The sequence below is a fragment of the Heteronotia binoei genome, chromosome 1, assembly GCF_032191835.1.
Source record: "Heteronotia binoei isolate CCM8104 ecotype False Entrance Well chromosome 1, APGP_CSIRO_Hbin_v1, whole genome shotgun sequence".
NCBI classification, from domain to species: Eukaryota; Metazoa; Chordata; class Lepidosauria; order Squamata; family Gekkonidae; genus Heteronotia; species Heteronotia binoei.
Genome location: NC_083223.1, coordinates 190,845,992 through 190,873,272, shown reverse-complemented (window position 1 = coordinate 190,873,272; position 27,281 = coordinate 190,845,992). Strand labels below are relative to the sequence as shown.

General features: G+C 43.2%; 1 protein-coding gene across 1 annotated transcript in view; it reads left to right on the top strand.

The window, feature by feature from the left end:
* CAPN13 (calpain 13) overlaps window positions 1–27,281 on the top strand; it is a 170,716-nt gene that overhangs the window by 96,291 nt on the left and 47,144 nt on the right. Inside the window, exons 12-13 of the mRNA XM_060244658.1 lie at window positions 11,850–12,019; window positions 13,953–13,989. Coding sequence (XP_060100641.1) covers window positions 11,850–12,019; window positions 13,953–13,989 — 207 coding nt within the window. The remainder of the gene's footprint in view (window positions 1–11,849; window positions 12,020–13,952; window positions 13,990–27,281) is intronic.

The following is a 27,281-nucleotide window of genomic DNA, read 5'->3' as shown; positions in this document are numbered from 1 at the left end:
AACACCCATTGTGTGAAAGCTCCTTGCAGCTGCTTTCAGATTGGCTGGTCTTGCAGAGCCAACCAATCTGATAACATCAGTAGCATGACACCCATACAAATAGGAGTTTTAAACACCTGTTTTCTGATTGGTTTGTTTATTGCTGGGGGTGTGTTTTGCACTGGGTTTCAGTGTACATAGTTGCAGCTTGCTCTGTGTGTGTATGCATGTTTTCCAAATAAAGAGCTATGTTGAAATCACTATAGTGTGTGAACCCACTACATAACACCATAGTAGAAGAAAGAAAAGATATAAATAAATTAATATATATATGTGAGGTGAGTAAGCCAAGAATCAGCACAGATACACAGAGTTTGTGAAGTTCAAGAATACTGATTGAGCCTGTGGAAGAAAGGAAAACCATATATAGAAAGAGTGGCCAGACTCTTAGTCTGACCAGGGGATCCCCTGATCTTCAGGGTTCCAATCCACCATCAGTCAGGTTGCCAGCAGAGGAAACCCCACCCCCCAAAAGGGACATTGTCATGCAACAGTGCTCTGGTTTTGGAGCAAACTCTATGGTTTTGTAACCCCAAAAAACATAGAGGTTTTGCCCCAAACCTAGAGCATTGTGCATGACATCAGCAACATGATGACATCACTTCCAAGCTCCAAGATTCCCCCACCAGCAGTGAGATAGGACCTGGAAATCCTACATATATACCATCTTGAACTCCTTGAAGGAAGGGCAGAATAAAATCACGAGGTATCTATTTTAAGGTTGCCAAGTCCAATTCAAGAAATATCTGGGGACTTTGGGGGTGGAGCCTGGAGACATTAGGGGTGAAGCCAAGATCAAGGCTGTGACAAGCATAATTGAACTCCAAAGGGAGTTCTGGCCATCACATTTAAAGGGACGGCACACCTTTTCAATTCCTTCCTTTCATAGGAAATAATGAAGGATAGGGGCACCTTCTTTTGGGGCTCATAGAATTGGACCCCCTGGTCCAATATTTTTGAAACTTGGGGGGGTATTTTGGGGAGAGGCACTAGATGCTATACTGAAATTTTGGTGCCTCTACCCCCCAAAACAGCCCCCCCAGAGTCCCAGATACCCATGGATCAATTGTCCATGATTTTCTATGGGAATAAATCTGCATAGGGAATAATAGAGTTCCCAGCAGATATTTTCCTCCCCTCCCCCCACTTTCTGACGACCCTGAGTGGGGGGAGGGTCTCCAAACCAGGGGATCCCCTGCCCCCACCTGGGGATTGGCAACCCTAATCTATTTATTTATTTATTATTTAGACACTTTTAGCCACTTTTAGCAGCTTACAATGTGCAAAACACCCAAAAGACAATCAAATCTCACAGATATGCAAGGGGTGCCTTGTGCCTGCTGGAGCTGAGAGATCTTGCCTGCCAGCACTTCAGCAGCCAGCAGGATAATTTTTCTTTAATTATAAAAACAGTTACTGGTGAAGCATGCCATCACTTCTAGAAAATCTGGAAGTAACATCTCATCTTTCTAGGAATCACCAAGATTTATAGAGATGCTTGATGTCATTTCTGGGGAAAACCCGGACATGACATCAGTTCTATCTAGGAATCACCATGTAAACCAGCAGTTCCTAGAGAGGTGAGAGACATCACTTCTGGCTTTTTTAAAAGAAGTGTCATGACACTATTGCTAATGTGTCCCTGCCTCAGCCACTCTCCTGCTACTTGCTATTAGGAAACTAATTCATGAGGCAGAGCAGGTAGTAGCAATTCTGCCCTCAATGAAACAGTCTCTCCTCAGGCAGGCAGGCCCTCACTTCCTTGCAATAGTCAGCAGGTTCCACACTTTCACCCAAAATGTTTTCATATATACCATAAGTTTTGTTACAAGTTTGAATTCAAATATCAAAAAACACTGCATGTATGTAATATTTCATTTTGATTCTACTTCTGGTTTGCCCACCATTTTCAGAGTGGCCCTGCAGTGCCAGAGGAGCTGCTTCCAAAATTTGATGGAGCTTTGACTGAGGCTTTTGACACAGTGGGAATATGTATAGTTAGAAGATATTTGTGGCATACACCCAAAAGTCCCTCTGTTCATCTCTGAGGCTTTAAGATCTCAATGCGAAAGTACAGGTCTCATGAGTGAAATATTATCACTGTGCTGGGGATTTGTGTATTAAACCCTGCTGTGAGATTCTAGTCATGGAGAAGAAAATGACAAGAAAACTAACAAACCTGCATGGAGTAAACAGGAAATGTTATCTGATACAAGAGTTATAATTAGGACTAAAATAATTAATTGAGTAATCAATATGGTTAATTTATTCATTAAGCACAGATTTAAAATGTGGATTTTTAATTAGATTTTAACTGGACTATCCCCAGGAAGGGTGCTTAGTGCTAATGGCATACTTGTAAATGTTCCATGGCTGAAATCTCAGGAGCATTTTTGAGCAGATTTAAGAAGTTATTTAGACTGTTAGACCCCCTGCTACATTAGAGTTCAACTTTACCAATGAGAAAAGCAGTAACTTTTCAAAAGTGTATGGTGTAATCATAAGAGACAATGTAAAAGAATAATGGCAGGTCATAGAAACAGGCTAAAAAACCAATGGGAGCATGGATTTATCTATCTTGTGTTGTTTCTTCTCCCTCCCTCTTCTCCTTCACTGAGCAAAGTTTAGATCACAAGTGCCTTTGAACAGGGACTTGGCTCTTTGGGGGTAGAGCCTGTGAAGGGCAGAGACTGTGGAGATGGGAGGGACTTCAGCAGCGTATAATGACATATTCACTCTCCAAAGCAGCCATTTTCTCCAAGGGAACTGATCTCTGTAGTCTGGAGATCAGTAATTTCAAGAAAATTCCAGACCCTCATTTCAAGGCTGGTAACGCTAGACCTAGCCCTCAGGTCCCAGCATGGGATCCCCTAGTTCGGGGGGGCTTCTCCTCACTGTGGATCAGCTGCCAGTGGAGGAAACCTCTCCCCTAAACAGACATCCCTGATACAATGACATCACTTCTGGGTGATGTCACCACACTGGGAATGTCATGTGACATTCATCCACCACTGGAACACCCTCCCCAAATCTGCCTGCCAGACCAGTAGGGGCACCTGGTAACCCTACTTAGATCATAGATAGTCCTGAAGAGTGGTGTTCTGGCAACCAGAAAGCCACAAAGATTAAAAGAAATTTGCCCCCCCATCACCATTACTGTATCCTAATGGTAAACCATATCATTACTGAGGATGAAAATGGAATTGGGCCACCTACAGGCCAGGCAGAAGATTCTACATATCCAGGGGACTTCCTGTATGCAGGGGGGGAAATCTAAATCAACCTTTCTTCCCCCCACCCCCCCAATGGCCAGATGAGCATTGAATATAGTCCTGAAGTATAGAGCTCAATAGGCAGCTCACTGTCAGTTAAAGGAACAGTGAAGATAAAATAGCAGACCTTCAAAAATCTTGCAGGGAGAGAGATATGCGGGGATATGATGCATTCCCAAATTGTCCACCCTGCGATTTCTTGTGGGCCTCCAAGCTTGTCACTATATTTAATAGTCAACATATAAAGTGCCCTTATCATAAAGTCAGACCACTGTTCTATCATGCTTAGTACTCTCTACTCTGACTGGCAGTGACTCTCCAAGGTTTCAGGCTGCTACCCAGGCCTCGGATTCAGTGGGAGCTCACAGGAGTGCAGTTCCTGAACCTTTCTGACAATTCCACCTCTTCCTTCCCACCTTGTCCTTTGAATAGTAGGTGCAGCTGCTTAACAATCCCTGGATGAGCTCCACCACCTATTTTTCTACAAAATGACCCCTGCTGCTACCTAATCTTTTTAACCGGTAATGTAAGACATTGAATGTGAGACCTTCTGCATGCGAAGGAGTCTGATAGGGATGCCAGCCTCCAGGTTGGACCCGGGGATCCCCAGGAATTACAGCTCACCTTCCGACTACAGAGATCAGTTCTGCTGGCGAAAATGGATGTTTTAGAATGTGGACTCTATAAGCACAGAGAGCCAGTTTTGCATAGTGGATAAATGCGCAGACTCTAATCTTGAAGAACTGGGTTTGATTCCCCACTCCTCCACATGAAGCCAGCTGGGTGACCATGAGTCTTTCATAAGTTCTTTCAGAGCTGTTCTCTTAAGAGCAGTTCTCTCAGAGCTCGCTCAGCCGCAGCTACCTCATAGGGTGTCTGTTGTGGAGAGAGGAAGGGAAGAAGATTGTAAGCCACTCTGAGAGTCCGAGTGAAGAGTGGGGTATAAATCCAATCTCCTCCTCCTCCTCCTCCACTACTACTACTACTACTTCCTCCTCCTACTCACTGAGGTCCCTGTCCTCCCCAAACTCCATCCCCAAATCTTCAGGACTTTCCCAACCTGGTTCTGGAAACCCTCCCCCCACTAGTGGTCATGGGGGACCTGACAATCCTAAAAAGAGATGTTCTGCCATTGAGCCATGATCACTTCCTAAGTGTAAAAAGTAAAGCAGTTGGCACCCATGTCAGTCACACAATCAAGGTAGGGGGCTCCACCTTTTAAGAGTATGGGGAAAAATCTAACTTTGTCCATAGATCACAAGAAAAAACAAGTGGAAAACTGTCCAGATAAGGGTTGAAGTTGTTTTGAAATGGACAGAGTATGATAGCTGCTGAATTTCACTTATGGGGGGGGGGGGAGGAAAGGGAGGACTAAACAGCCTTGTTCTGGCTCCTGAGAATTTAGAGAAATCTTGGAGACTTTGTGTTTTTTCTTGTGGGGGAGGGGTTTTCAATTAGTCTCCTCCCGAAATTCCTCAGAAATACCCAGTTTGATCTAATTTAATGTCTAACACAGTTGAATGAAGATGGAATGATTTTTTAAACTAAATAACTAATTATTTAAATAAGTTAATTCATTGCCAATTAATTTTTGGCCAGTTAATGTACTGGCTGCTGCTCCCTGGGCCCCCCTCCCAATTTTATTCTGGAGAAGGGGGTCAGTGGACCCTAAGGAACAGCATGGGAGCAAAGCAGGGGGCAGGGCTGACAAACTCCGAGTGGAGTATAGAGATCTCTTGGAATTACAACTGATTTTCAGTCCACAGAGATCAGTTCACTGGAGGAAATGACAGCTTTGGAAGGGCAGACTCCATGGCATCACATCCCTGCTGAGCTCTCTTTCTTCCCCAAGCTCCACCAGCCCCAGGCTCTGATCTAAATCTCTATGAATTTCCCACTCTGGATTTGGCAACCCTAGTAAGGGGCCTGTGGTAGGAAAGAGAATAAGCCAAAATTGTCACCTGTCTTTAAAAAAAACATAATTGCCTGTAAGTCTTTGGTTGCATACAGAACATTGATTGATGGGTACAGTTATAAATAACAACCCTAGATATTGTTCTTACAATGCTTGTCTAACCTGCTTTTCTTCTTGCCTTCCTTTCAGGTTGAACTACAGGTACGTGCTTGTTCTTGTTTGTTGCCTTTCATTGGATGATTAGTAATTAGCAGCTAACAAGAAGGGGAGCCCATGAAGACTCACAGGAGAGGGGAAATCCATTTTTCCTTGCACAGGATCCCAGGAGAGGCTGACTAGAAATTTTCTAAATAAATAAATCCCCTCCTCTGGCAGCCCCTCCTTCCCACCCCACTCCTCAGTTACCTCCCCTCTTGTTACGATTCTGCTTTTCTCACTTGCCCAGTAACAATACTGTGTGACTCTCCCTATCTCCAACCAGCCTAAATATTCATTCTTTCCTTCATGCTCAGTTGCTCATCCCTTCCCTCCATTCCCAACTGGCCCAGCAGTCTGTTTTTCTCCGCCTTCCTCATCTCACCCACTGGCTAATCTCATCCATGGGCAAATCTCTCTCCTTTTCCCTTGCTGTTTCTAGGGTTGCTAGGTCCCTCCTGGCCACTGGGGGGGGGGAGGTGGTAGGCTGCCAGATCCAGGTTGGAAAACTCCTAGATATTTGGGAATGGAGCCTTGGGGGGACAGGGATCTCAGTGGGATACAATGCCATAGAGTTCATCCTCCATGACACCCCTTTTCTGCAAGGGAACTCTTCTCTGTAGCCTGGAGATGAACTGTAATTCCAGGAGCTCCCCTGGTTCCACCTTGGGATTGGTATCCCTATGAGAATTACACACACACACACACACACACACAAAGATCTGCAAGGAACTTTCTGAGGCAACCATCTCATTTCACCCACCTTTGTTTCCTCTCCTCTACCCTCTCTCTCAATCTTTCTTCTTCCCCTGCCCCTTCTCTCACTTTCTGCTTCTGTCATTCTTCCTTTCACACAAGCCTACTGTCATTCCTTCTTTCTCTCCCTCCCCCATGTTACTGTCTTTCTCTCTCCCCATCCATGCTACTGTCATTCCTTCTCCCAGTGTCTGTCTCCTTTTCCAGTCTATCTATGTTTTACTGTCATGCCTTCTCCTCACTATGCTACTGTAATTACTTCTCTCTGTGTCTTTCTATTTTTTTTCTACAGTCATTTTTCTCTCTCACCATCTCTGCAGCTCTTTGCAAGACAGCTCCTTCCCACACCCATTCCCTTCCCTTCTCCCAAGCAGTCTGGCTGCTGCTGCAGCTACATTGAATAGGCTTCTACAGGGAAGGTCCTGGAAAAGAAAGAGACACCAACTGGAAGTCGCCTGGCCTCCAGGCTTCTCTCTGTCTGGGCAGGAATGGAGCTGAGCTTCTCTAAGCATGCAAAAGGTGCCCCTCCTCAAGCTGCCCCACTGGCTTTCCACTTTGCTGTCTACCTTGCCTGCCTACAGCAGGAGGAGTGTTCATCTGTTGTTGTGCAGATGAGCCCAAATGTGGCTGTTGGACTGTACAGGTGGGGAGTCGCAACAAACTGTTGCACAATCTGTTGTAGTTTTAGTTGTGATTGCATTTTTTTTTAAATGAGCCTTGCTCAGTTCCCTTGTGCACAGGCAGCCAGCTGACTGAAGTTGGCTTCAAAGAGGAGTTTGCCTGGGAATTTCAATCACTTTGTTTATGTGAGGTGAGAGTAGTAGATAGGGGTACCCTATCATCATGAATCTGCATACCAAAGTAACAGCTGCCCCTCTCACACACACCCACACACACCAAAATGAATGCCGTATGACTGAGGCAACTGTCCCTGATGGGAGGCTAGGGACCCACCCACCCAAGGAATGCCTGATGTTGTAGTGTATTGGTTAATATCTTTAAGTATATGTTTGATGAATACTTTTCAATATATTACAAAACAATAAAATTGGTTTACATAGAATTAGTCATGCTTGTCTTTGCAACACTTTCCACCTGTAAAACACACATTGAGACACTGAAAAACCTTTAACACCCTCAACATAGTTTTTCCCCCAAAGCACAGCTTTTGCACAGATGCCCAGCATTAGGGTTGCCAACCTCTGGGTTGGGGATCTCCTAGAATTACAAAGTGTGTGTTTTTGAAAAGCTCACCCATTGCAAACACAAACCAGTGCAAAAATAGCTACCATTTTATGCACACAACAGCATCCTCTCAACAAATAACTGTGAGGGGCTAGCAAACCAAGGATCTAGGATTCATGCAAAACTCTATGGCATCACTGAGTCCCCAGAGAGTTGTATCGACACACAACCTGCTGTTAAAGGGACATGTTACACATATAAGGTTAGCTGTGTTCTGTTTTAAATCCATCATTTTATCCATTGGGTATGTCTCCTCTCCAAACTATGTCAGCTTAGAACTGTTGCTTCTCCACAATTCTCTAAATAACGTCTGTGTTGCAAAACATGCTTTCCCCAAACACTATGAAGCAGACTATACCAGAAGCATAGGCTGACCCCTCTCCCCCCCCCCCCGCCCTTAGGAAACATCAGGCATTCCTTGGGTGGGTGGATCCCTAGCCTCCCATCAGGGACAGCTGCCTCAGTCCCCCATGGGAATACATACGGTATTCATTTTGGTGTGTGTGGGTGTGTGTGGGAGGGGCAGTTGTCACTTTGGTATGAGACTTCATGATGATAGAGTATCCCTATCTACTACTTGTGAGATTTCAAAGATTGCCATTTTGGGTACTGCAGGTCCTGAGGTGTTACAGGTGTCTTGTACCATTCTCCTTCTGTGTGCCCTTGCCAAAAACAGCTGTTTAAATTGTCACTGGTTTATCAAAGGATCAGCCTGAGGCACCTTCTTGTATTCAGTCTCTCACCTTGCTGTGGAAAATTGTGTGGTTGTGGGGCTGCAGTCTTTGATGAGTCCACATTCACCTACAGTACCACACAGCACTGTCTTTGGCAGTTTGTCTGTCAGGGTTGCTAAGGAACATTTTAAAATGTTGTGTGTACAAACTAACATTGGTTGGAGAAAATCCCACCTCCTTTCCAGCTGCCCTCTTCCTCTCAGTCAATGCATTAATGACACCTCAGTAGTGTTCCTGCTAAGCTGAGTTAGTGTGAGCTAGCTCACAGTTTTTTAACCTTCAGCTCACACATTTTTGCCTTAGCTCAGGAAAAATGGCTCCAGAGCAGACTAATTTATGCAGTAGCTCACAGTTTTAAAGCCAGTAGCGCACAAAGTAGAATTTTTTGCTTGCAAGACTCCATAGCTAAGAGGGAGCATTGCACTTCAGGAGTCCTTTTATAACTTCCCTCTGGCTTCTAGTCAGCCAGAAGAGAGAACCAGTGGCCAAGCTCTTGGCAGCGGGAGAGGCAGTTTGGAAGTTGGGCGGAATGTTTTTAAATGTAGCCTGGGGTGAGAACGATTCTTCTCTCCCACTTGCAAAGCTTTGCAGTTGCGGGTTCACATGTCCTTTTAAAACTTCCCCCTGCTACTTAGCCATTCATACTGCAGGGAAAACAGTGTTGGAGATGAGTGAGTGGCAGCAAGGAATCCACCCCAACCCCAGTTTATGCTTTTGCTTCCTCCACTCTTCCCCACCCATTATCTCTCTCTGTCTCTCTCTCAGCCAGTCAGTCTTTCTTGAACTGGTGGTGGGGAAGAAACGTTTAGAAGCCCCTCACTGAAAGTTTTAAGATGACAGTGGAGCCCACAGTCAAAGAGGTAGGGGTGAGAAGCCCCGATGTCCTTTTAAAGTATCCCCCCCCTGATATTTAGCCATTCATGTTGCAGGAAGAATTCTCCCCATTCCCAGATCCAGTTCTGCTTTTGCTTCCTCCCCTTTCCCCCCTCCCCCCCGCCTTTCTTTTTCTGGCTCTCAGCCAGTCCATTTCTCATTTTCAATGCAGCAGGGCCTGAAGTACCGTATTTTTTGCACCATAAGACGCACTTTCCCCACCCAAAAAAGTGGGGGGAAAGTGTGTGCGTCTTATGGAGCAAAGGTACCTTCCTCCGGGGGGGGGGGATCCGCTGCCTCCGCCTCTGATCCCGGTGGTTCCCCTGCGCCTGCCTGCCTGGCTCCAGCTTCTTCCAGCAAGGGCTGGGATTGCTCCACGCTGCCCCCACCGCAAACCGAGCGCTTTGCAAGCACCAGCTGCGGAGGGGGCAGCGTGCTTCCTCTGTGCCTGTCTGCCTGGCTCCAGCTCTGACACTTACAGCAAGCGCCAGGATCGCTCCCTCTGCCCTCCAATCCCGGCGCTTGCTGTAAGCATCAGAGCTGGAGCCAGGCAGACAGGCACGGAGGAAGCACCTGCCCCCTCTGCAAACCCAGCGCTTTGCGAGCGCCGGCTGTGGAGAGGGCAGTGTGCTTCGTCCGTGCCTGTCTGCCTGGCTCCAGCTCTGATGCTTACAGCAAGCGCCAGGATCAGAGGGCAGAGGGAGCAATCCTGGCGCTTGCTGTAAGCGTCAGAGCTGGAGCCAGGCAGACAGGCATGGAGGAAGCACGCTGCCCCCTCTGCAGCCGGTGCTCGCGAAGTGCTGGGTTTGTGGTGGGGGCAGCATGGAGTGATTCCAGCACTTGCTGGAAGAAGCTGGAGCCAGGCAGGCAGGCGCGGGGGAAGCGCCAGGATCTGAGGCGGAGGCAGCGGATCGCCCCCCAGGAGGAAGGTGCGTCCTATGGTCCGGAGCACCTTATGGTGCAAAAAATATGGTAGATTCCTGTGGAAGCCCCGGAAGCCCCTGTGTCCCCTGAGTCTGTAGAAAAACCTATTAGCGGAGAGTGTACCCTCTGTTTGTGGAAATGAGTATCCGCAGGCAGAGGGGACTGAGAATTAGCTATATAGATGATGCTCATACGATCAACGTAAGTACAAGAAATACATGCTAACAAATTGCAAGTATATTATTTTCCTAATTAAGTCTACATTGGGGGTGGTATTTCAGCCCTTGAGCTATGGATCCAAGTTCATCCAAGTCCATAATGCTATCTGTGCTGTTCTATCAGACTTCCTTTGCCCATTCTTATCTGTATAACTCCACCTAAAGTTTGGCTTCTTAGTCATTCTAGATTCTGAAAATGAGATGGCATCCAATGTTGTGGTTGGGTTTTTTTTTTTTTGCTGCTTTAGGAGGTGGGGGCTGCAGGTCAGAGACATTATTCACTTTCCAAGGTGACTCTAGCTGGCCCACTGGCTTCCCTTGATTATATAGGATGATAAAGAAGGGGGGGGGGAGGTAATGAACACTTAAATCTATGAAGCATGCCTGGTGATTATTAAAGTTTTCAAATAAGCATATTTTTGCAACCTCTCAGTCTTGCATTATGCTGGTCAACATTGTTTAATTGTCTGCAGGTGGCAATTCTCAGTCTTATATACTGAAGAAACTTTAAATACAGAGGTCATTTTAAGTAATATTATATGGTCCAGTGGTATTTTGTTTCTGAAAGACATTGTGCAGATGGATGATGCAAAACATTTATTTGGTAGCCGTGATATGATGACCAGAACATGCTCTCACTCCTCCTGCCACTTATGAATAAATTTTATTACATTTATATTGGGAACAATTAACATTGACATGTGGGTAGTCCTTATGAGCACAGTAAAAGCAATCTTTTTACATTATAGCTGAGCAAATTAGTTACTATTAAGAATAATTCCCTGCTACGTTATCCTTGCCAAATACCTTGATCATTAAGATCTTAAACATTTAGATTTGGTGGGGGGGGGAAGAGGATGAGAGCAAAGATATATTATGTTGACAAAAGCTCAATGCATTAATCTTAAAATACTTTCTATTTGTGATAAGAAACTCGCACACTGTGTTATAGAGACAATGTTAGACACAATCCTGATGTCATTAAGCCATTTGAATGCGTAGGACAAAAGACATGCTTAGACATAATAGGATCTATTAGCTTCAGAAGAGCTGTCTCAATTTAGGTCTAGCGAAGTATTCATCTGTCATGTCTTGAAGTTCAAAAACATTCAGTGCTGCCCTGAAAAAATAGGGCCCCCCTTCTTTTTTTGCAAGAGAGCAGGGTTTTTTTCTTCCCAAAGGCATGGCTCATAAATTATTGTGCCATGCTGTGTAACCATTCTAAATGGGATTATACACTCCAGTGTATTTGTAAGAATATGTTTAGTAAGGGTTTTCATTATGCTGTCTTTATATGTCATCACAGCTGTTAGATTTTATTTATTGTTACATCTTGATGAAAATATTGGAACTACAACAAATAGTATAGGGTATGTTATTTTCTTATGAGAATGGATATCAAGTTCAGACATGGCAGCAGAATTATAATAGGTATATGACCAAGTGGCCTATGTTCAAGCTGTGGCTCTTCTCTTCAACACCATGGACTCTACCCACCATCCTTCCTATTATTTATATTATCTATGACTCTGGGACCAAGGAAAGGAAAATCAGGAGTCCCTGATCTTGCAAAGTGTCATTTTAACTTCTAATTTACCCACTGAATGTATAAATTGATTTGAAAATAGATTAATTGCCCAGAACACCTAATCACTGTCTCTCATATATTATGCCTAAGGGGAGAATGAAATCTCAAGAAGTAAACATGGGCTTTGAGAAAGTACAAGAGGTTGTGAAGTACTTTTATTTGAGACCTGGCATCTACACAATTATTTTGGCTACATCACAAGAAGGACAGGAGTCTGAATTCCTTCTACGGGTTTTCCAGAGAAATCAGAGCAATAAAAGGTAACGCTGTCATGAATGTCATCTGAGAGGTCAAAGAGAATCCACTTACCTAAAGTCTGATGAAGTATCTTCCCAAGAACATAAGAAAAGCCCTTCTGGGTATTCTCCAGAAATGACATCACACCGTCAGCAAAGTGCTGCTGTTTGGGTCATTTTCCTCCCCACCACACTACCGGGAGAGGAAGACAATGAAGAAGGAGCCTGGAAGGTCTTCCTATTGATAACCCTTATCTTTACACACTCTTAATCATATTCATTGTCTTCAGATCACTTTCAGGTCACCAAGCCCTTTACCTACTTATAGATTTTGTTTTATTAGACATATATATGACCGCTAAACCTAAGTGGCTTGTTATAGTAATTTAAATATAACAAAACTTTAATAATAAAAAAATAAAAGTAATTAAAAATTCATATAAACAAATACACAGTAACAAAATAGCTGCGATAAATTTAAACCCATGAAGTAACTATAAGCAGTGATGCTGTGTGATGTCATGGTTACTCAGTCGAGGACAGGAGAAACCCAGGCTCAAATCCCCACCTAGTTGTGATCCTCATTGGGCCAGTCACTGTCTCTCAGCCTAACATTTGGGGCTAAAATCGAGAAAGAACTATGGATTGTATTCTGAGCTCCTTGGAGAAAGAATGGGATAAAAATATAGGGGAAAAATGGAAATATATACTATAACAAGTTCTGTCACTGAACTATTGGAGCAACTTGCAGAGTCAGATTCTGGTTAATGTAGGATGATTTCCACAGTGAAGTTCAATGTGTCAGTCTGTTTCTTATGATCTGATGTTGTGTTTTTATTGGTTGTTGACTGCCCTGAGCCTGCTACGGGTAAGGTGAGATATAAATATAAATATAAATAAATAAATAAATTTCTTACAGAGAAGGGATAGAGCTCTTATTACAGTTATTGTAACAACAATAATCTGATTTCATTGATGGAAAATTTTGGATGTACTATTTTTGCAGAAAAAGCCCAGCAGAAACTCATTTGCATATTAGGCCACACCCTCTGATACCAAGCCAGCCAGATCTGTGTTCCTGTGTGTTCCTGCTCAAAAAAAGCCCTGGTACTACTGATTTGCTCATGAAGGTTGACAGTACAGCACTGGCAAACAAACCCAAACAAATCCAAACCCATGGGTGGGAGTTGTATCAAATGGTGTTGTGCCAACGTCGCAACATCATTTCCAGCACCAAAACAGAAGTGGCATCAGTTTGATACTGTACGATTCACCCCAAACTCCATAGTAAGACCAACCCTCCTCCCCATTTTGTTCCTATTGCACATCAATGCAGCAGTGGGGCCTGCAGTGGCTGGAGATCTGGCAAGCCTGATAAACACTGGTTGACTTGATTCTACTGAAAAAGGTCTTGATTTGGAAATCCTGGTTTTATTATAGCTAATTTGAGTTTAATTAGCAAGCCAAGGTGCTAAACAGAGAAGCAACATATAGTTATAAATGAATAGCTGTAAGCCATCAAATTCTGTGAACATCCATTAATTCTCTCTCACCAGTTTGAAGACAAGTGTTAAATGTTTGGAGAATGTTGTGAACTTTGTAAATACATTTGTCTGTTATGATAGTAGTATGGATTATGAAAAAGTCACACCTAAGAGACACACAATAAATGCAAATTGAACAAAGTATAAGGAACATTTTGATATTCAGGATCCTTTAATATTTAGCAGCCTTCACCAGTAAACATATTTATTGGATATTTCTGTTCTTGTCTCTGTGTTTATCCTGTTGTCACTAATCCCAGTTTAGGTTCAACTAGGGTATTTCCATTAGTCATCTTGTCTAATGGTGATCAACTGACCAAAAGTAATTATTAACTACTTCTATTTACTTGCTAATGATAACAATAAAGAACATTTGCTCTGTCCTGATGCAGTTTTACTCTTGTTTCCCTTAGGGAACCAAGTACAAAACTCAATCCAGTGGTGCCAAAGGTATGTAAATGTAACAGGAGATCTAATCATTCAACATATGTGTATGTATGGATTAATACATGGATTATAGAATTAATCCAACCTGATCCTACCTGAGAGCAATTCACTTAGACAGGTGGCAATCATACCAAAGAGCAGAGAAGCCTCCTTGTTTATACAGCTGTGTGGGGAACAAAAGAAGACCAGATATGACCTCAGTTATTCCAGTGCAGCGACAGTGACAAAAGAAACCACTCTACTTAATTTCCTAAAATCAGAAGCTCAAGTTTGCCATAGCATCAGGCCTGGAAATCATGAGTGCATGAGGACACCATAGTTACTCTGTGATGAGTGAAAGGAACTTTGTTCATATTCCAGTCATGCACAGTTCTCCACATTTACCAGGATCCAGAAAGCACTGAAAATAGATTCCAGGCCTCAGCCTTGGTAAACTCAACACATATCAAGCCTTGGAAACAATTCCTGCCAACAAGCCCTTAAAGGCACAGGAAAATATGTCTTGAATAGAATTAACAGTCTGCCATAATGCTGGTCTTTGGCCACTTATCCCGAAGTCTAAATATGGAACACGTTCTGCCATGCTTTCCTCTTGCTGAATTTTGCCCTCTTATTCAGTTGCAATGAATATACCCAAAGAGTTCCAGACTATGTGTTGAGCATCTGTAATACTTGGTTTCCATGAAGAGCCACAGTACTTACTGAATTGCTTTGGAAAATATCATGTCTGGAGCTCCTTTTCTGAATTTACAGGATTTAAAGCTAATGTCCAGGGCAGTACTATAAATTTATCCCAAAGTCAAATCTTGTCATCATCTTCAGAATTGTAAGAACCTTGTTGGAGAAAATAAAAGTTAAGCTATTACTGGTGAAAGACCAAACCAGGGATTTAAAACTGCTTTAAACTACTTTCTATAAACATGCTTTTGAAGGAACATTCGCTGGAAACCATAGTCTTCCCAAGGAGCAAAATTTAGCTGAGCTAAACTTAACATTCCTTAGATTTCAATGGGAGAGCCATGATCAGATCTCTTCCACTAAAATTTCTTAAATGCATCTTGATTCATCATGTCTATAATTGGTTGAGGACCCCTAAGGGAACGCACTATTCCAGTAAATATTCATTGACTTATGTCTTCCTTGTGCATCTTGAACCAAACAAAATGATCCTCTATGACTGGTCTTTTAATTATAATGACATAAGTCTTTCAGTTTCTTACAGTATTAATTTTGCTTTAATTTAAATGTGCCATACTGCTAATCTCTTCAATTAGCTGTCTAGGACAATGTTTAAACACCTTTAAAGCTATTCAAATCCACGGTGACACAGTAAATGTGGGACAAGTTCTGAACTGGACATGTGGCAAGAAATCTCATGATTGCTTGATGAACTCCAAAGAATGTCACTGGAAATGGAAGCTAAATTGGAAATATGACTACTGGAAATGGAAGTTATATTCTCAACATGCTAGCTGTACTAATTGAGTAAATTATCAGATGATTCACTCCTGAGAAAAGACCTGGGAAGGAACAGTGCTGGTGCGGTTTTCCCCAGCACTAGGCAATATTACTCAATTTAGCTTCCATTTGTGCGTCAGCTAAAATTATCCTCCAGGATTGCTACCATAAATATTAACCCCTTTGTCTTTTCCTCTCACTCTTCTTTTTTTTTGGGGGGGGGGTATATTTTTAATTTCGTGTTACAGACCCATTCGAGTCACTTTCCCCCCCTTCAATTGAATGCTTCTGTTTCTCATTCTTCCACAAGAACAAATGTGCATCCTGATACTGGGGTTCCCATTGAGCAGTCTGCAGACTTCCTCCAGTCTAAGGAGACTTCTGCCAACTTAAATATCTCTTCCTTCAACACCTATGTAAGTTGGAGTAAGAGTCCTTAAGGATAGAGGAAAGTTGGATTTATAACCACTAGCTCCACCCAGTGCCATTTTTTTTGAAGATCTCCTGGGCATTCTACATAGGATGCTTACAAGATGTCTTAAATTTTTTTACTTTCTCCTTCTTCTCTCCTTTTTTTTAAAAAAAAACTACCAGCCTTATGAAAGGATCAGGATAATTCTAAAACTTGCACACTGATTTGTGTTATTTTGACTGATCTTTTGTTTTTGGATTTTACATTGGACAAGGACAGCTATCTGCAAACTTGCTCAGTTGAGGGCCTTTGCATGTCTCCTTTGCATGAGACTCCCAGGTCTAGTAGTGTTTTAGATGAGGATGTAGTTAGGGAGAGGAATATTGTTGTTGTTATAGTTATATAGGTGATTATAGTTAGTGTAGCTAGGCTGGGGTTTAGGCATAGGGCTGTAATTAGTCAGCCTATGTGGGAGATGGAGGAGAAGGCCATGATTTTTCGTGTTTGGGTCTGGTTTAGTCCGGCTCATCCTCCGATGAGGGCTGATGTGAGGCCTAGTATTAGTACGGTGTTTGTTGAAAGGTGATTAATTAATAGGTAGAGTAGTGTTAGTGGGGCGATTTTTTGTCATGTTGAGATGATTAGTGCTGTGGCTATGGTGGAGCCTTGGAGGATTTCTGGGTATCAGAGGTGTGCTGGGGCGATGGCAAGTTTTGTTATGATGGCCAAGGTGGTGATGGTTGTGGCGAAGGGAGAGAAGGATTGTATAATGTCTCAGGAGCCTGTTTGTCAGGTGTTTATTGTGCTTGCGAGTAGGATTAGTGTGGCTGCGGTGGTTTGGATAAGGAAGTATTTTGTTGCTGCTTCAGTTGTTCGTGGGTGGTTTGAGCGTATAATGATTGGTAGAATGCTTAAGGTGTTTAGCTCTAGGCCAAGTCAGGCGAGAAGTCAGTGGTGGCTGGTTATGATGATAACCGTACTTATTGTAAGGCTGGTGATAAGGGTTGTTCAGATTAAGGGGCTCATTAGTATAGGAAGGGGTGGGTACCAACATTGTCGGGGTATGGGCCCGGAAGCTTAATTAGCTGACTTTACTAGGGGTCGTATAATTTTGGAAGTACACAAAGTTTTGGATTTTGTAGTATGGGTTCGTAGCCCGTTCGCCTAGGAAGTGAGAGGATTTTAACCTCTGTTGTGTACTCTATCAAAGTAGTCCTTGGGTTGTTCGGGCACGCTTCCGTGATTAGGTCATGGGGGGGGAGCCCTGCTAGGGAAATAGGGGTGGAGATATAAAGTAGGCATGCTGCTAGGGTGAGCGGGAGAAAGGTTTTTCATAGCAGGTGTATCAATTGGTCATATCGGAATCGTGGGTAGGAAGCTCGTGCTCATAGGAAGCCCAGGGTGAGTAGGGTTGTTTTTAGTATAATGTTTATAGTAAAAAGATTTGGGGCTTGCATGGGGTTTGGAGATACAAATAGAATGCACGATAGTGTGTTTATTATTAGGATGTTGGCGTATTCTGCGAGGAAGAAAAGTGCGAAGGGGCTGGCTGCATATTCTACATTGAATCCTGACACCAATTCTGATTCGCCCTCTGTAAGGTCGAATGGGGCTCAGTTGGTTTCGGCAATTGTAGAAATGTATCATATTATTGTTAGTGGTCAGGTGCAGGTTAGTAGTCAGGCGGGCTCTTGTGTGGTTAGTAAAGTTTGTATTGTGAATCCGCCAGCCAACATGATTGTTGAAAGGAGGATAATTCCTAGTGTTACTTCGTATAAAATGGTTTGTGCGATTGCTCGTAGTGCTCCAATTAGGGCGTATTTTGAGGTGGAGGCTCAGCCGGACCATAAAATTGAGTAGACTATTAAGCTAGATAGGGCGAGGATTAGTAGTAGGCCGAGGTTGATGTCTAGTAGTGGTTTTGGTATGGTTATTGGGGCTCATATGGTTAAGGCTAGTAATAGAGCCAGGGTGGGGGTTAGGATAAATAGTAGTGGGGAGGAAAAGGTTGGGCGGATGGGTTCTTTGGTAAAGAGTTTTAGTCCGTCTGCTACTGGTTGGATGATGCCGCAGGGTCCGATGATGTTTGGGCCTTTTCGGTGTTGTGCGTATCCGAGTAGTTTACGTTCTAGTAGGGTTAGGAATGCAACGGCCAGTAATACTGGGATTATTAGTGTGGCAGGGTTTAATAGGTAGGTTATTAGCATGGGCATGGTTGGGGAGAAGATTTGAACTTCTGCGTATGAGGGTTTAGGCCTCATGCAATTTTACCTGGCTCTGCCACCCCAGCTTGGCTCTGGTTTAGGGCTGTTTTAGGGCCGTTTGTTCTTTAGTTTTATGGTCAGAGTGTTGGGGGGCGCGTGCTAGTGGTATGGGCGCTTTCTTCTTGGTCCTTTCGTACTGAAGAAGAGGGAGCACAGATAGAAACCGACCTGGATTGCTCCGGTCTGAACTCAGATCACGTAGGGCGTTAGTCGTTGAACAAACGAACCTTTAGTAGGGGCTGCCCCACTTGGGTGCCCTGATCCAACATCAAGGTCGTAAGCCCCACTTGGCGATAAGGACTCTTGAAGGGGATGGCGCTGTTATCCCTAGGGTAACTTGGTTCGGTAATCAGTGTGTACTGGGTCTGTGGTGGGTATGTTTGACATGTCTGTCTAGAATGAGTTGATTTTTTGGTCATGGAAGTTTTGTTTTATTCCGTAGTCGCCCCAACTTAAAAGTGTCACTATTATTTATGGTATGGTCAGTAGGCGGGAAAATTTGTTATTAGTGATGTTATTTAAAGCTCCATAGGGTCTTCTCATCTTGTGGTATAATGCTAGCTTTTTTACTAGGAGATCAGTTTCATTGATTAGCTGCAGGAGACAGGGTTGCTCTCAGGTGACCGTTCATACTAGTCTCTAATTAGGAGACAAGTGATTACGCTACCTTTGCACAGTTAGGATACCGCGGCCGTTTAAAAGATTCACTGGGCAGGTGTGACCTTTAATACTTGGTTAGCTAAAGGCGGTGTTTTTGGTAAACAGGTGGAGCAGGATTAGCTGAGTTCCTTTTGCAGCCTTAAAGCTGTCTATGTGCACGCCTGTGTTGGGGTAACAGTGGTTTTGGTAAGGGGGCTTGAGTTAGTTTATAGTTCTTTTTTAGGCTGTTAATTGTCATTGGTTTATCCGGTATGATGTATAGGGGTGCAGCAGAGGCGGTTTGTCTTATTACTAGTTTTAGCAGTGTTTCCTTTAAGTTTAATTAAAGTAGCTCGATTTGTTGTAGGGGGTTTTGATTTGGTTTAGTATTTTTGTATGTGTCGCTTTGACGCGGTTTTGTTTGATGGCTGCTTGAGGGCCTACGTGAATGATATTAGTTTTCCTCTAATTTCGGTTGTACTCGATTACAATAAAGCTGTTCCTTTATTGTATATCTTCTAGTGGAGGGCAGGGGGTAGTCGGTGTTTATGGTGGTGTGGCTAGAGTTGAACTTAGATTCATTTAGTGAGCAACCAGCTATCACCAGGCTCGATAGGCGTTTCACCTCTACCTAGAAGTCTTCCTGCTCTTTTGCCACAGAGATGAGTGTATCCGTGTGATTGCTCTTAGGTAGCTCGTCTGGATTCGGGGAATCAGGTTTTAGTTCGTTTTATCTGGTGTTTGCTTGCTGAACCATGAGGCAAAAGGTACGGGGGTTGAAGCCTGCTTTTTGGTGCATTAGTTTGGATTTTTCTTTCACTGTTTCCTTGCGGTACTGTTTGCTATTGCGTGTGGGCACTTTTCTGTTGCAGATACTAGGCGTGGCAAATGGTTTGGTTTAGTTTGGTGGTAGTTTGGTGATATGGTGGCTAGGGTTTTGGCTCAAGGAGGTTCCGGTGAACATGTTCTGGTTGTAAGCCAGATGCGTTTAGTTTAAGCTACTTCTTGTTTAGCCAAGCGCACTTTCCAGTACGCTTACCATGTTACGACTTGCCTCATCTTGATTAGGTTGTTTGGTTTATGTAGTTGTGCGGTGTTGGTTGAGAAGGGTGACGGGCGGTGTGTACGCGTCCCAGAGCAGGCTTCAACTGAATGTTCTTGTTCAGTTTACTGCTAAATCCACCTGGGGACAAAGTTTCATGTTGTTGTGGGTTTGTTCTATTGTTAGAAAATGTAGCCCATCGCTGCTCCGCCCATGAGCTACACCTTGACCTGACGTGTTTGTGGGTGCTTTTTTGCTAACTTTGGTTCTGTCACAAGGTAAGCTGGTGACGGCGGTATATAGGCTGGGGTTACAAGGGGGAGTAAGGTGTAACGGGGATTGTCGATTATAGGACAGGCTCCTCTAGGTTGATGTGGGACACCGTCAAGTCCTTTGAGTTTGAGCCTTGTTTGACTGTAGTTCTCTGACGAGCAGTTTTGTAAGTGGGAGTGCCTTGGTTTACGGCACTGGCGGGTTGATGCTTGCATGTGTGAGTGCGGTTGTAGATAATGTTAGGTTTAGGACCAAGACAGTGTGTCTTCGGGAAGGTGATTTCCATTTCGGCAACTTCAGGGCCGTGTTTTAAATATAGTATAAACTACAGTGACAAGGCCGAATTTTGTGAGGGCTTAAAATATGGTGGCGGGGCCGGGTATTGAGTGGAAGGTGTTTGTAATAATATGAATATATATATGTATATAATATGTTAGTTTCTGGATATGTTTGGACTGTGAGTGTAGGACTGTGGGTGCGTTTGTAGCAGCTTAGTGCTGCTGCTGGGCCAGTTTTAGTGTAGTTAAATCTCGTTTTTGGGGTTTGGAGAGGCTACATTTAATTCACTTAAAATTGGGTCAGTGGGGGGTAAGGGGGGTTTGCCGCAGAAACGCGCGTATGTGTTTGTATGTGTTTGTATGTGTTTGTAAAGATCTGATAATTGTCTGGTATTTTTGTTAATGTTTGTTTAACGTTTGTTAAAACGTTTGTTTGTAAAGATCTGATAATTGTCTGGTATTTTTGTTAATGTTTGTTTAACGTTTGTTAAAACGTTTGTTTGTAAAGATCTGATAATTGTCTGGTATTTTTGTTAATGTTTGTTTAACGTTTGTTAAAACGTTTGTTTGTAAAGATCTGATAATTGTCTGGTATTTTTGTTAATGTTTGTTTAACGTTTGTTAAAACATTTGTTTGTAAAGATCTGATAATTGTCTGGTATTTTTGTTAATATTTATTTTATATTTATTTTATATTTTGTTAAAAATTTGCTAAAAATTGCGCGTTTGTGTTCTAGAGGATGCGGGTGTTTTAAAGGGTTAATTTTGGTATAATTTTGTGTTTTGTCAGATGGTTCTAGTGGGGAGTCAGGTTGACTGGTGTTTCAGGGCCGATTTTAGTTTAAAAATCGTGTTTTTTTGTCAGAAAAGTTAGGAGTTTATTTTGGAGGGGGTAAAATATGTCTATCAAGCATGGATGAATATGTCCCCATGGGTTGATGAGTGCGACGTGCATTGCACCGTAGGTTCAGTCTCAACCGTAATTGACCCGCACCGCCTTCGGTGGGTGGACCTGAGGGGAGTATAAAAAAGAGAACCAGCCGCCTGACCGCGCGGGGTAGCTATGAGTATGAGGAGACGTGTAACGAATCCTAGCAGCCAAAGGTCTTGGAAAAAGTAGGACTAGTCCGTCGTAGTTAAATGAACCTGACGTAGCAGAACCAGAGGCCTTGGAAAAAGCCGTGAGGGGTGAACAACATATCCCGTCCTTGACGCTAGTGATAGGGTGTGTAGGTGGGCGAGTTGCGGGGTTCTCTTTGTATGTACGTAATTCATCAAATAGTCTATCAAGCATTAATATTTATTCTAGGTTATTTAATTTATAATTGTTTATCATTAATTTATATTTCTAAATAATATTCATATGGTAGTAAATATTCTGTAATATATATAAGTTTATAATCTATATTCATTATATTATTATACTAGATAATATTCATGGGGTAAGTAATTAATGTTGATTATACATAGTATATCTATAGAGCATTCATATAATTTACTATATCATATGCATGGGGCAGATAATTAATGTTGATTATACATAGTATATCTATAGAGCATTCATATAATGTACTATATCATATGCATGGGGCAGATAATTAATGTTGATTATACATATTATATGTGGACAAAAAATAGTTTAGTGAAAATTCTAGTTTTGGGGGCTAGAGATAAGGTTTATAGCCTTTTTTTGATGTTTTAGAGGGAGTCCCTATTGTTGGTTTACAAGGCCAGTGTTTTGATGTTTAAACTACTAGAACTTATCAGTTTAGTATACTATTTTCTAATTTGTTGATTATGGGGGTGAGAGTGAGAAAAATTAGGAAGTAGAGGGCAGTGGCTAGCTGGCCGATTAGGATGAATGGGTCTTCTACTGGTTGTGCCCTGATTCAGGTTAGGATAAGAACTGTTGCTGTTAGTGATCAGAAGAGGGTTTGCGTGAGTGGGCGGAAGTGGGCGGTTCGGTGTTTTGAGTTGTGTATTATTGGTACTAGGAAAAGAATTATGATGGACATAAGTAGGGCTAGGACGCCGCCCAGCTTGTTTGGGATGGATCGTAAAATGGCTTAGGCAAATAGGAAGTACCACTCTGGTTTGATGTGGGGTGGAGTGACGAGGGAGTTGGCAGGTGTAAAGTTTTCTGGGTCGCTAAGCAGGTATGGGAATAGTAGGGCCAGGGTTATGAGAGCTGTTATTAGTATTGTTGCTCCGAATAGGTCTTTGTACGAGAAGTAGGGGTGAAAGGGGATTTTGTCTGTATTTGAGTTAAGGCCCGTAGGATTGGTAGAACCGGTTTCGTGGAGGAAAAGGAGGTGTAAAAGTATTATTGCTAGGATGGTAAAGGGGAGTAGAAAGTGAAATGTAAAGAATCGGGTCAGGGTTGCATTGTCTACTGCAACCCCCCCCCCCCATTCTACTAGTGTTGGGCCAATGTATGGGAGGGCGGAAAGTAGATTGGTAATTACGGTGGCCCCTCAGAATGATATTTGGCCTCATGGTAAGACGTACCCTACAAATGCTGTGGCTATTGTTAAGAATATTAGTAGCACTCCAATATTTCAGGTTTCCTTGTAAAGGTAAGAGCCGTAGTATAAGCCTCGGCCAATATGTAGATAAAGGCAGATAAAGAATATTGAGGCTCCGTTAGCGTGGAGGTTTCGGATTAATCAGCCGTAGTTGATGTCTCGAGAGATTTGTGCGACGGAGGAGAATGCAAGGGCAGTGTCTGTTGAATAATGTATTGCTAGAAATAAGCCGGAGGCAATTTGAAGTACTAGGCATAGTCCTAGGAGTGAGCCGAAGTTTCATCAGGCGGAGATATTTGTTGGGGTTGGCAGATCGATTAAAGAGGTGTTAATGATTTTTATGATTGGGTGTGTTTTTCGGATGGGGGACATTATGTTACTATAGTTGAAGTACAATGGTGGTTTTTTGGACCCAAGGTTCTGGTTAGAGCACAGATGGTAATGATGTCTTATTTAGTTTTTTTGATAAGTGTGTGTTTTGTTTTGGGCCTGGTTGGAGTGGCGTCTAGTCCATCTCCGTTTTATGGGGTGGGAGGGCTTGTTGTTGGGGCTTTGGGTGGGTGTGGGGTGTTAGTTGGTTTAGGGGGGTCATTTGTTGGCCTGGTTTTATTTTTGATCTATTTGGGTGGTATGCTTGTTGTTTTTGCATATTCTGTGGCATTGGCGGCGGAGCCTTATCCTGAGGGGTGGGGGGATTATTCTGTTTTATGGTACTTGGTGGGGTATATTGTAGCTGTAGTTGTTGGTGTATGTTTTGTGGGGGGGTTGTGAGGCGGGTTTTGGGGCGTGGAGGGTGTAGAGGATGTTGGATTTTTTAATTTACGGGGAGATTTTAGTGGAACTGGGTTGTTGTTTTCTAGTGGTGGGCCGATGTTATTTTTGTGGGGGGGGGGTTGTTGTTAGCGCTTTTTGTTGTAATAGAGTTGATTCATGGGTGGGAGCGGGGCAGTCTATGGGTCCCGTAAAGGAAGGTCAAGATTAGGCAGGTGATTAAGAGTAGTAGGGGGGTGGTTAAATAGGTTTTAATGAGGCCGGTGTTGGTTGTGGAGAGGGTGGTTGCTAGTTTAATATTGGAGGTTTTTGTTATTATTGGGCCAATGTGTTCGTACCATGTTATGTCATTTAGTTGTATAGCTGTTGAGCGAGCAGAAGTAAGGCTGATTATTGGTAATAGGCGGTGGTTTGTGATGTTGAAGAATATGAGCTGGGTTAGGTTTTGGTGTGGTGTGGCCTTTGTGGTGTTGGTTATAAATGAGGTGTGTTGTAGGAGGTCAATGGTACATAGGAGGCCTAGTAGGAGTGCCAAGGTTGCGGAGATTTTAGTAGTTATTGGTATTGTTATGGTTTGTGTAGTTGTTGGTAATACACTTGATGTAATTACTAGGCTGGCTATAATGCTTGCTGTGGCTAGGCGGAGGATTGGGTTGATTTGGTTTTTGTTTGATTCTATAAGGTGTGGGGTTGAGTGGTGGCGGGGGTTGTGTAGTTGTGTGTAAAAGGTTAGTCTTAGGCTGCAAGCGGTGGTAAGGGTTGTTGCTAATAGTGTAGTTGATAGGGCTCAGGCATTGAGGGCTGATGTATTTATGGCTTCAATGATTGCATCTTTTGTGTAGAAACCAGCAAGGAATGGTATTCCTATTAGGGCTAGGTTGCCTAGGGTTATACAGGATGTAGTGATTGGTAGTGTTTTTTGTGTAGCCCCTATTTTACGGATATCTTGTTCATCGTTAAGGCTGTGGATGATGGAGCCGGAGCAGAGGAATAGTATTGCCTTGAAGAATGCGTGAGTGGTGATGTGTAGGAATGCTAGTTCTGGTTGGTTAAGTCCTACGGTGAGCATTATTAGTCCTAGTTGGCTAGATGTTGAGAAGGCAATAATTTTTTTGAGGTCGTTTTGTGTGATGGTGCAGAGGGCTGCAAATGTGGTTGTCATGGCTCCGATACACAGGCATAGTGAGAGGATGGTGGGGTTATGTTGTAGTAGTGGGTGTAAGCGGATTAGTAAGTAGATTCCGGCTACAACTATTGTGCTTGAGTGTAATAGTGCGGATACAGGGGTTGGGCCTTCTATTGCTGACGGGAGTCAGGGGTGAAGCCCGAATTGCGCGGATTTTCCTATTGCTGCTAGGACTAATCCCAACCCTGGGAGGGTTGGGGAGATGTTGTGGGAGAATAGTTGTTGTAGTTCTCATGTGTTGAAGTTTATTGCTAGTCAAGATATTGATAATAATAGGCCAATATCTCCGATTCGGTTATAAATGATTGCTTGTAGGGCTGAGGTGTTAGCGTTTGTGCGGGCATGTCATCAGCCGATTAGAAGGAAGGATATGATGCCAACGGCCTCTCAGCCCACGAATAGTTGTACCAGGTTGTTTGCTGTGGTTAAGGCTAATATGGCAAGTAAAAATAGAAGCAAATATTTTATAAAGGTCTCTTGGTTTGGGTCTGAGTGCATGTATCATGATGTGAATTGTAGGATAGACCAGGTGATAAAGATGGCGATGGGTAAAAATAGTATGGTATAGCGATCAAATAGGAAACTGGCCTGTAGGTTGAATAATGAGTTGGTTCAAGTGAAGTTTGTTGTGATGGAGTTGGTGTTTGAGTAGAGAAAGATAGCGGATTGTGTTAGGCTGAGCATGGTAGCGAGTTTTATGTTCTGGGTTGGTGAGGTTAGGTATAGTAGGGGTTGGATGAGTATCAGGGTTATGAGCGTTAAGGTGGAGTAGAATAGTAGATTGGACACGTTCTTTCACTTGGAGTTGCACCAAGAAGTGATAATGCCTAAGATTATTGGAGTTCTGCTGTCCTTTGAAAGTAGAGGTGGCCGGGGGCTTGGCCCAGGGATGTGAGTTAGCAGTTCGCTGTAACCACCTCGGTTAGCAAGAGGTGTGAGGACCTCTATTGTTAAGGCCACGGCTTAGTGTTTTTATTAAACTATGCTTACGTACTATGTAATGAGTGTTGGGTGAGTGAGTAGTAGTAGTAGGGGGATTAAGTGTAGGGCTATAAGGAGGTGTTCGCGTGAGTGAGTGGGGCTGATGATTATGTGTGTTTGTAGTTTGTTTTGTTGAGTTGTTAGGAAGATGTGTAAGGAGTATATGGCTGTGATGAATGTGGCAGAGCCTGTTAGGATGATTGTTGTTGTGTTTCAGTTGAATAGTGTGACAATGATTATTAGTTCTCCTAATAGGTTGATTGTTGGTGGAAGTGCCATGTTTATTAGGTTTGAAAGTAATCATCATGTGGTTATTAGTGGCAAGGCTAGTTGTAGTCCTCGTACTAGGAGAAGAGTGCGAGTGTGGGTTCGTTCGTAGTTAGTGTTGGCTAGGCAAAATAATATAGAGGATGTTAGACCGTGGGCAATTATTAGCAGTATTGCGCCGTGGATGCTTCATGGGGTTTGGATAAGGGAGGCGGTGGTGACTAGTCCTATGTGGCTTACAGAGGAGTAAGCGATAATGGATTTTAGGTCTGTTTGTCGTAGGCAGATTAGGCTAGTTATAATTATTCCCCATAGTGCTAGGACAATGAATGGGACGTGTATGGTTTGAGTTGTGGGCGTTAGGGTTAGGGTTAGACGGATGATGCCATATCCTCCCAGTTTTAGTAAAATTGCTGCTAGTACTATTGACCCTGCAATGGGGGCTTCTACATGAGCTTTTGGGAGTCATAGGTTTAGGCCGTATAGTGGTATTTTAACTAAGAAGGCTATTATGCATGCTAATCATATTAAGTTTGTTGGTGGAGGGGTGGGTTGGTGTATGGTGAGGATGGGAATTAGTGTGTGGTTGTTGGTTGAGTGAATATAAAGTAGGGCGATTAGTAGTGGTAATGATCCTGTTAGGGTATAAAAGATAAAGTATGTTCCAGCATTAAGGCGTTCAGTTTGAGCCCCTCAGCGGGTGATTAAGATTAGTGTTGGAACAAGAGTTGTTTCGAAGAGTGCGTAGAATATTACAAGGTCTGTTGTAGTAAATGTGAGTAGTAGTGTAGTTTGTAGTATGGTGCAGGTTATAAGGAATATTCATTTTCGGCTATTTGGTTCGGAGGTTGCAAGATTTTGGTTAGCGAGAATTATAAGTGGGAGTAGTCAAGCTGATAGGATGGCTAGGGGGGTTGTGATGTGATCTAGTATGAATCATGTGTTTAGTGCAAAGGGTTTGAGGTTAAGTGGTTGGTAGAGCCACTTTAGCGTAAGTATGGCAGTAATTATTGAGTAGGCAGTGGTGGTAGTGAGAATGTGTTTGGTGGGTAGTAGTAGTATGGTTGGGGTAAGTATTGCTGAGGCGATTAGGATTTTTAGCATTTTAGTAGGTTAAGGGCTTTGAGATGGTCTGAGGCATGGGTTCGTGTTGTGGCTATTAGGAGGGCTAACCCGGTGCCCGCTCTGCATGCTGCGAT